This window comes from Rhipicephalus sanguineus, chromosome 6 (assembly GCF_013339695.2).
Source record: "Rhipicephalus sanguineus isolate Rsan-2018 chromosome 6, BIME_Rsan_1.4, whole genome shotgun sequence".
NCBI classification, from domain to species: domain Eukaryota; kingdom Metazoa; phylum Arthropoda; class Arachnida; order Ixodida; family Ixodidae; genus Rhipicephalus; species Rhipicephalus sanguineus.
Window position 1 is genome coordinate 143,945,632 of NC_051181.1, and position 10,253 is coordinate 143,955,884.

The 10,253-nt window shown below is 45.8% G+C and overlaps 1 protein-coding gene and 1 long non-coding RNA gene across 2 annotated transcripts; both read left to right on the top strand.

Moving 5' to 3' along the window:
• The first annotated feature begins 56 nt into the window (after window positions 1–56).
• On the top strand, window positions 57–8,153 carry LOC125758885 (uncharacterized). The gene is made up of 9 exons (XM_049416618.1): window positions 57–113; window positions 1,379–1,402; window positions 3,015–3,056; window positions 3,770–3,904; window positions 5,355–5,590; window positions 6,785–6,906; window positions 7,010–7,124; window positions 7,812–8,003; window positions 8,139–8,153. The coding sequence occupies exons 4-9, from the start codon at window positions 3,790–3,792 to the stop codon at window positions 8,151–8,153; spliced, it is 795 nt and encodes a 264-aa protein (XP_049272575.1). The 5' UTR covers window positions 57–113; window positions 1,379–1,402; window positions 3,015–3,056; window positions 3,770–3,789.
• Window positions 8,154–9,233: 1,080 nt separating this feature from the next.
• LOC125758807 (uncharacterized) lies at window positions 9,234–9,955 on the top strand. The gene is made up of 2 exons (XR_007416434.1): window positions 9,234–9,352; window positions 9,731–9,955. It is a non-coding gene; the product is annotated as an uncharacterized LOC125758807 (long non-coding RNA).
• Window positions 9,956–10,253: the final 298 nt, after the last annotated feature.

A 10,253-nucleotide genomic window follows, 5' to 3' on the forward strand; every position in this document is an offset into this window, starting at 1 on the left:
AAATATCGCGCAACCTCGTTATGCAGAGCCTGTTATTCAGTGCAACAATTAAAAACTTTGCGCAGGCCCCGTCGAAAATCTGGTCGAGCTGAAGCCACCGATCAATGACGCAGGTAAAAGAACATTTCGCTACTTTTTTCGTAGGCCTGTCTGTGTGGACTGAGTACTACGACGGGATATACTATGATTTCGCTCGCTTTTTATTAAATCTTGCAGCTGTGGATTATCATCTGGCTGTACTACACTCTACATCTTGAAACTTGGCTTGACTAAACGAGAGAAAAAGACCATAATCGACGTATTATAACTAAATCTACTCACGACGCAGTGCCGCATTCGTTGTTGGTGGTTTATTTATTTATTTATTTATTTATTTATTTATTTATTTATTTATTTATTTATTTATTTATTTATTTATTTATTTATTTAATTATTTATTTATTCATTTATTTATTTATTTATGGCCGCAATAGCACGGTGGTTGCGATGATCGGCTGCTGACCCGAAGGACGCGAGTTCAGTCCCGGTCACGGCGGTCGCATTTTGATGGAGGCGAAATGCTAGAGGTCTGTGTACTACCCGGATTTAATTGCCCGTTAAACAACCCCAGAAGTTCAAAATTTCCGGGGCCCTCCCCTGCGGCGTGCCTCATAATCATGTCGTGGCATTGGCACGTAAACCCCGAGTAATTATTAGTTTTTTTTTGTTTTTTTTTTTCTCTTGAGGAAGGGATGATGAGGAAGCGAGAACGGGGGGTTTTCAAGTTGTCTTCAGTTGGTTGTTCCGGAGTGTCCAGAGCCGTTAGGGCCGCTGCCTTCAGTCAAGTAATCCCAGCTTGGGCTGTTGGACCCAACATAATTGGACCCAACTACTTTATGGGGAACGCAATAAGCCACAACTTGCGAAAACAAAGAAAGGGGCGAAAAACGAGCAAAAGCACAGGGCAAATACGTTTTCGCGAGGGAGGTTTGAACCCACGACCTATTCACGCACTGCAGACTGGGGGGTCCGACACGCTATCATTTTCGCTCGCATTTCGCTGCTTGTGCGTTTTCACGTGTTATGAATACGTGCCACAAATCCGATCGCAGTGATTGATAAGAAATAAACGACAAATCTACGTTTACGCTCAATTGTAAGACTTGTGTCACAATTCATGCCGCTCCCAAAGGAAGTAACTGCGTGATTTCCTTTCCTTTTTTTTTTCGACATAGCTATCTGCATGAAGAAGGGCGAAATGCTGTCCTGATGAATATAGCACAGCAACAGGCTATACTTGAACATGAGTGCACTTTGCGCCACCATTAAACTCTACTTTAAATGTACATAAGCCAGCTACACTGGGCATACCACTAAGAACATTTTGTTTCGTTTGCAGATTCTCGAGCTAGGCATGGAGGAGGTAAGAATTTCTCGATTTCATTTCGCGCCCGAAAACAGTTCGAGTTTTGTTTATTTGAATCAGGTCACGAGAATCACGGGCTCTTGCAGTGGTATGCGCAGCACGTGTCTCAGAGCGATTCGTGCGCCGTCACTTAAAAATACAATCGCGGGGTTGTTCGCACCGTCACTTGTCAAACGGGTTTTCACCGGATTTGGGCATTATAATAAGACGAACTCGATGCAGAGATCACGTGGTGATGAATGTGAAGTTTGTACGTTTTATGAGCTTCGGTGAACATTTTGCGTGATCTGTTTACGGAGATACCCTCTGCCCTTCGAGTTAACAAGCTTTCAAAATCGGGGCACAAAATTGATGTGTTTACCGAAAACGTATACCCTCTACGGCGTGTGCAAACCTTCCAGTAGTAGTACATAAAGAACATTACGTGGAGGGAGTCTATTTGCACCTCTACAGGGCATAGAGTTTCTTACAATATTCACTAGAGGGAACTCTGGCGCTGCGATCGTTCAGCCTCCATGGGAATGATGGGTAGTACATGGATTTGCCCAGTCTTCGTGTGTGCGGCTTCGAACACACTGGTGGTTTTGTTTATTGTTGTGTTTGGGCGTTTGTTTCGGATAAAAGCAAAGATCGTTGTGAACCTCGGAAGCTAATTTGAATTGGTCACCTTAAAAGGGTCAAGCTGGTGAAGTGGAACTGTTGAACGTTTGCTGAACTTCGCCTTGCGACAAAGCAGCTGCAGACCAGACGGAGCCAAACGGAGCCGAAAGAAGGAATTGAACGTTTGCTGAACTTCGCCTTGCGACAAAGCAGCTGCAGACCAGACGGAGCCAAACGGAGCCGAAAGAAGGAAGATTAGACAAATCCATGTACTACCCATCATTCCCATGCTCGCTGAAGCCATGCGTTGCAGCTCCCATAGACACTAGCGCCAGATTTCCCTCTAGTCTATTATTAGGAAACTCTATGCAACATGGTAGGGTCATAATATTAATGAGAACTAACAGACAATAGTGGCTATTGTCTGTTAGTTCTCACTAATATTGTGTCTAACAAACAAAAACGAGCCCATAAAAGTCACCTTAATTCCTTCTTGGTAGGGTCATGCGACCTTAGCAGAAATGTAAGGTATGACGTCATTGGTAGAGGGGCACGTTGCTGTCGACACTGGTTCTGGCAGTCGTGAAGCTGGCAAAATAGTGAGCCGCAAAGTGGCACACTGTAGGTTACTGGCTTCCCCCAGTGACAGGGGCCAACCACTGACACTGGAAAATAGGGATGCATGTGCAACGCCAGGCAAAACCTTGGCTTTCATTCAGATTGTACGACGGTACTGTGACGTCATACATGACGTATCTGATCAGGTCACGTGACCCGGAGCTGTTGAGATGCAAATAGACTCAACCCTTAGAACATAGCGCAGCAGAAAACAAGGGCACGGGAAGAAACGGCACAGGGATGCAAGCGCTAATTTTCAACAACAAAACCTTCGATTTCTGATTTTGGATCATCTACCGAAGTACTTAGAGGTGTGATTTACATCAAGTTGTTAGTAAACGTCTTTTCCTTTCTTCTTCTTCTTTTCCTTTTTCTCCCACTGCACTTCCAGAGGAGACGACTCCCAACCACGAGGAAGAGCGAAAAGCTCCCTGTAAGTACGTCTGGCTGGAAAAGAAGGCGGTGCTCGAGGTTTTGTAAGAGACGTTTCACCCTCAAAAGTTCCTATCCAAATTTTGGGGAGTGCTGAAATCGTTCTGCTCGGGACCCAGCGCACGGAATTCTAAGAATTCTGATTTGGTTCGTCGCATTCGAAAGAAACTGCCAAAATCTACCGACTCCAGGAAGCAGAATGTTTTTTTTTAGTTATAAAATGTCCTGCAAAATCCTTGAATATCGCGGAATGCAAAAAAAAAGAAGGAAGATCTGGAACGTACGTCAAGTATAAGACTTTAAGTATAAGTAAAAAAAAAGCCATAGAAATGTTACATAAATGTGAAACTTGTTTTTGGTGCAGCCTTACAAATTCGTAAACATTGCACTTCAATTATTAAATGATCAGTTTTGTTTAGTTTCAACATGTTGGCTTCGTTGCATTTCAAGTTACATCGTGAAAAAAATGTTTTGATGTGTTTACATCACTGCACTAAACGCCCACACGATTAAAGTACGAATGTCTGAAACTGACCATTCAAATATAAAACAGCAATAATCTATAAACTATACACGCGAATGCATTACAATGTTGACCGATGTATTTCATGTGTTTCTTCGCTTGGCGAAACTTGGGGCATTATTGGCAACGATGTTGTCGTTTTCGTTGTTGTAGTTGTTGTTGCTTCAGTCTGTATAGCACGTGCTTCGCAGCGCACAACCTCATCTGCGTGATGACAGAGAAGACCAGTGTCAAGGAGCAGTTCCCCGCCGAAGCGTGCGACTTCGTGGTCTTCATGGATCTCACCTACAATGGCCAAGAGGACAAGCTGGTGCCAAAGGCCAACGGTTGGTGGTAACCTTTACAGCCTTCGCGTTCGTATGTCACTGTGCGTTGATGATTACCGTACATGCTAGTCGAAGCCCCGATGGGTCGCCCCTATCAGGGCGTTACACTCTCACTTTACAGCGATTGGTTTTGTGACAGTCGACACAAGGCGGAGACCTTGCGAAGAGAAGCAAAATAGTGCGCACGCAGGCCTGTTAAATGTGTCATGTTAATTTCTATGATACAATTCGCAATTTATATTTATTGTATGAAATTTTCTTTCTTCAATATAAAGATAAGTTAATGAAAATTCGTACTGTTGGCTCTATAAAAAAAAAAAAAAAAACAGGAGATCGAGGGAAGATGACGGCCTGAAGTGATGAACGATCGTTGAATAGGAAATGTTGCACGGGCGGATACTGAATTTTTCCGAAAAAAAAATGGGGTGTGTCAGCTACGGAGAAGTCTGATACACCTAAAGCTGACTATCGCGACGTGATAAGTCTTCTTCTTGGGGGTATACACCTAAAAATTAAGAGTGGAAAGGAGGGAGGGGTCAAGACCAGTGGCGTAGCCAGGGGGTGGCACACCGGGCCCATGCCCCCCTCCCCCTGAATTTCTTTTTTTTTTGTGCCATGGCATACAAAGCACAAAATGACACTCGACCACAAATGCCTGCCCGGCCCCCACTTCTGATCAACGAGGTGCCCCCCTCCCCCCTCCCTCCCCTCGAAAAAAATTTCTGCCTACGCCCCTGGTCAGGACATCCAGACCCCCCTCTGCATCCACCTGTGGCTGGAACCAACATTTCTCTCTGGAAAAACGTCGTTGGCTCCGGTGGCATTCCCTGTTAAACGATATATTGTTGACTCGTCGTCTTCTTGTCCGCAGAGTTTTTTTATTTCGTGCTGCTGCTTGTTATTTTGACACTGTGCTCATTTCTACGCATTCCTTTGTGTGATAGCAATCCGTTCCGTATCTCTTGTAATACGCGACTCCTATTCTGCACTCCGCTTACAACAGGACCGCTATATAAGAGGAAAATGTCACGTAACGGTTTCTGTGTGAGCGTTAATTTAGCTGAGCGTGAGTAACACTCCGCTAAAACTGCTTGACATTATTCCGTAACCCGCCAGGTTATGTAAACAAACTCGCAACACAACTTGTCGAGAGCGTAAGCTCATTTGCAATATTCTGTGTTGTCCATTTGCTTCGATTTGTCGATGAATTCACCCTCACACTGCGAATTGCTGTAGCTTTCTAGTTAGTTTAATTGGTAGACGACCGCTCCGGAAAGGCGCTGGTCCCAGGTTCAATCCCCGGTCCAGGACGACTTTTTCGTCAACTAGAAGCTTTGCTTCCTGACAAGTCTGCGTGTATTTACTTATGGCTTCGTGCTACGAACGGGTGGTTGTCAATTATCCCTTTCATAACGAATGAGGACGCTCACTTCGTGTTGCTGCCTTTCAGGCTCGGGCTTCGAGCTGTTCAGTGCGATGGCGGCCAACGGGTCTGGCAACCACCTGGTGGCCGTCAGTCACGAGGACATTCGCGAGTGCATCGACAAGTGGAAGGACCCGCTGGCCCTGTCTCACTTCGTCATCACCACCTCGTCGTGGATCACGAAGAACAAGTTCGACGGGCTCGCCTTCCTCGGACTCGTAGTCGCCAACGATCGCTTTCCCACGCTGCACAAGATGCTGCAGGTGAAGCCTAAAGGGAACACTAAATAGAAATAATGAGTTAGTTTAGATTGATCGGTTATACTCTGATAATTCTAATGTCGTTGACTTCACCATGATTGGTTTACCAACAGATGAGAAAATCATTTTCAGAAATTTCACTTTTAAATTTCCCACCAAATTTTTTATAGTGACGTCACAGATTCCAAAGGACTTTATTGTATTTTGGCCACATTGCCTAAACGAAATTTCCTGAAATATGGTATGTTCAGATGTTAAGTATCTGTCTCCATCGAAAGACAGTGTACTTCATTATTAACGACTTGGCAAGACGCGGGCCCTAATAGACTCCGTCAAAATCTATGACGTCACGGTGATCGGTGCGTTCACTTCAAGATGATGTAGCCACTCGCGTTTCTTTTTTCTTTTTCTCGCTTGCCAAGAGTCTTCTCGCAGCAAGCGTGGTGATTTTGGTATTGTGAAAGAGTATAATACGAGAAAAATCGTTTTTCTCTTCAGTGTCCCTTTAACACAAATCCAGAGGGGGGAAGAAAATTCGTGACCCACCGTTCACGATGGCAGGACGCCGCTGAATGAGGCGGGCATAACAGACACCACATTTTCTCGCGTACAGCCCGCACAGTAGACACAGAAAATACGGAGCGAAAGTGTGAATGCGAATGTTACGCGAATTTCTTCGAAAATTGTCTTCACGGCAGTTTTACAGTACTACAAGAAAGGCAACTTTACACTAATACGCGGGATGTTTATTTTTATTTTTATTTTCTGCGGTTTGTAGCTGTAGGTGCGAATTACACGCAGGAGGCGGCTTATACGCGAGCAAATATCGTACTCGAGCATCTTGGCCGCGCGAAATGAACACTGCACAAATACGCGAATACATATACAGGACGCATTCCAGGCGTGACAAACACTGTACGCATTCGTGCTTGTGTCTCGTGTTTCTTTTCGTGCTGACATACATGAAGCAAATTTGCATGTGTACATTTGACGCCGCTAATTACTGTGACTAAAGGCAGGCTTTCGAAATCCTGCGCAGACGTATGGGTGTCACAATTTAATCAATGGCAGAACACCTTTAAGCGGCGTCTCTACAAGTAAGCCTCTCAGATACGTAGCTTTAGTAACTGCTTTGAAAAATGTAGGTGCCTTAAAAAAAAAAAAAAACTAACGCGCTCGCCGGCAATTTCACTGCAGAAATTCCACGAGTCATTTAAGGAGAACCGGCCACGGTCACTGCTGCTAATGTTCGGCATCCAGGTACAGAACTACAGGGCATCACCAGTCGAACTGCTTCAGAATCTGCAGAAGATTGTCAAGTAAGAATACATTTGCCACACAAACGTGGACCAAAGGTTGTGTACGAACACCTGTACAGATCCTTCTAAGGCTCCTGGTCGATGAAACGGCTTGCTCTTACAGGGTGGTCGATTACACCATCCTGGAGACTCACCACTCGCGGTCTTCGACCACGTGCAATGCTCTTCTGCCAACGTCATTCAGAGAATACAGCGACCTGTCCGACAATCTGCCTGTGGTAGGTATCCTAAGAGTCGCGATGTGTATCGCAGAGTACACCGAGCTTTGCACTGCGCACCGAACGCGACATCGGTATAACCGATGTATTGAGTGGAGTTAACACTAGACAACTAGAGCAAACATGACCCTAAACACGTTTAAAAGACTCGTACAGGCATTCGACTGTCTTCCATTACTTCTTACATGAATCATGCACACATATAGAGGTTGAATGTAAAATCAATGACGTTAAAAGAGCATGGCACATGAATGTATACATTCCATACTACATCCGTGATTTATAAGGAAATGTGAGCACCTTGTCAGTGAGATGTGTTTTCCATAGTAAAGGGCCAACCTGCCTTTGTTTCTCCTAGGTTTCAATGCACCTATATACCCCATAAAGTGGACGCCACCATATCTCAGTGGTAGGGCATCGGACGCGTTATTCGAATGTCGCAAGTTCGGTCACTGCCGGCGGCAAGTTATAATTTCGTCCACTTTACTTTCTTCACAATTACATCATAATTACTGCATATAACATCTCCTATACTTCCCTTCGCATTATTGTCTGCTAATTCTCATTAATATTGTGTCTAACAAAGAAAAAAAAACGAGCCCTTAAATGTATACTTTCCTTTGCCATGTACGGTAGGACCAAAGTCATTGGATGGCGTATAACACAGCTTACAACGCATACGCGCAGGTGACGGCGCTCGACTGGACCATTCAGCTGCAGAAGGGCGTGGAGCCGACGCCCAACCTGTGCTTCTCGCTCAACTTGGCTTCCCTGCACTACACGCTTAAGACGACCACCACCCACGTGGGCGCGCCCTGCGACAGCGAACACTTAATACCCTACAACAAGGCGCGTATCATACGGCGTAACAAAAAAGGCGTATGCAAGCGACGCGGGATATGTTCAGAGATTTTACATTGGTAGTTGATTCGTAGATACTCTCTCTCTAAGACTTCGCCTACTGCAGTTAGCGATATCTTGGTTTGTTGAATGAGCTCGAAAAATCTTGCAAAGGATAAGGGCCCCTAAACCACCTAGAGGTCGAAATTTAGCTGTGGTGTTGCAGTTGTGCACGAGTCTACAACGAACACGTATCCGTGAGAATTTTTCGAAACGGTACCATAATAACGGAGTTTGATCATCCAAAAGAGGCCTTCGCTTATTTCACTCTTGCCTTCACTGTGTTCCGTTCGTCGGCTCGTCTCTCCTCCTGGCCGAGTGCTCCCCCTCACTGTGCGAGGAGGAAGAGCGACGAATGCGCGTACCGGCGAGCAGACAAACATGTTCTTCTTGACGTCACGGCGAACGCTGGGGATGAACGAAAGGCCCCGTGAGGACAAGGGATTGTTTCGTGGAATTTCTGGCCCGCCCGCTGCTCGTAGCGCTGCCGCGTTTGGCATTCGGAACTCGATGCGCGCGTTTACTCGAAATGTTAAAAAATTATCGCATGTGGTTTAGGGGCCCTTTAACCCTTGCGGCCCTGGCGTCGTACGACACCGCACAAAAGTTCCCCTAGCACATCGGAAATGAAACCAAAACTGCTTATTCTTGGGGAGATACTTCTTCAGTGATCTCCACTGTGATTGACACCAAAGTTGAGACATATCTGCGGAGCTGGGAGCCACAAAGAAGAAAAAGCCTGACCGAAGTCATTGGTGACGCCGAGGCGGGTCAGGTGAGGCGGCTGAGCGCCGTTTTCGGGACGTCGTACAGAAGCTGTTTCAAGGAATATCACACTGAAAATATAGACATGGTTCACATTTTGTGTACTCTAGTGAGTAGCAGAAATAAGGAAGCCATTTTCCTAATTTCACAACTACAGAGCCCTGATGACCTAATTTGATTCGATGCTAATTAATCCATAAATACTTGCACCTCTGGCTCAATTTTTTTTGTTTTTGGTCTTCTGAGGTCCTACCTATTAGGAAAACAGGCACAAAAAATGTCTCCGGCCAAAATAAAAAATCCAGGGCTGAATGGGTTAAGGCGCATCCAGGACATCGCGCGCACCATCACTGAGTAGTGTTGCGTGACGAAGCGCTCAGCTTAACGGCACAAATGCACTCGAGCCTTACACCTCTCATGCGTATACGACGCCGGTTTGCGTGCAGACCTGTACCAGGAGCGACTGGGTGGGCCCCATTCAGGACGAGCGGGCCATCGCGGTTTACCACTACCGCAACAACGAGTGGCAGTCCTTCCTCACGCCCGACAGCATCACCAAGATGGTAAGACCGATTCATGTGTGTGGCCCATAGAAAAACTAAATGCTGCAGGAACTAAGTATGGAAAACTGAAACTGATGTTTACCTCGCACAAAATGCAGACAGCTAAGAGCCAATTTAAGGTCACTGTTCCGTGTATATGGAGAATATCAATGGCGTAGCCAGATGGGAGCTCGGGAGTTCAAGCACATCCCCACACCCCAATTTTTTTTTTACATTTTGTACGTATATATTATACACGCACACACGAACGTACACACGTAAAGGGAGATTCGGTCAGTTTGTTCAAACTATTGCACCAGGTAAGCCAACTTGAATGCTTCGCAACGTGTCTGAATATAGTGCGAAATCAAACGGTTTATTTCTGTCTCCTTGAACCAGATGCGACTGGCCCTCAAGGTAAACCCGAGCGTGTGCGTGGCGGCCTACTACGTGGACTACGAGGATTACCAGGGCATGTGCAAGCTCAACCAGACATTCCCACGACTCACGGCAGTGCGACACGTGCTCGATCAAGTCAGGACACGCTGACCGCCATCCGTCACTCAAGTGCACCTCATCGTTCATCACGGCCAATGCTTGAAATGAAGATGCTTGCATATCTTTTCACATACGACTCATCTTTGTTGTTTCTTCGTTTTATTGCGATAGCAACTATATGGACAGTCTCGGCTGGAAAATGTCCATCCCCGTCGCCGTCATGCACCGTATATGTATAAGTATGTATATATATATATAAAAGCCCCAAAGAAAAATAATTCAGAAAAAATGCTTCCGAAGCGCGGAATCGAACCAGGGACCTCTTGTTCCGCAGCGAGCGGCGCTATCCACTACGCCACGAAACGCAGATCCTCCACGTAGCTAACGGCGAGCGTTATATACACACCCTTTAGCGCTGGACGGA

Bases quoted from the DNA above. Each gene is read 5' to 3' on its own strand.
- LOC125758885 (XM_049416618.1), top strand. From the start codon at position 3,790: ATGACAGAGAAGACCAGTGTCAAGGAGCAGTTCCCCGCCGAAGCGTGC. The intron at 3,905-5,354 runs GTTGGTGGTAAC...GCTGCCTTTCAG, and splicing joins GCTGGTGCCAAAGGCCAACG to GCTCGGGCTTCGAGCTGTTC. The intron at 5,591-6,784 runs GTGAAGCCTAAA...ATTTCACTGCAG, and splicing joins CGCTGCACAAGATGCTGCAG to AAATTCCACGAGTCATTTAA.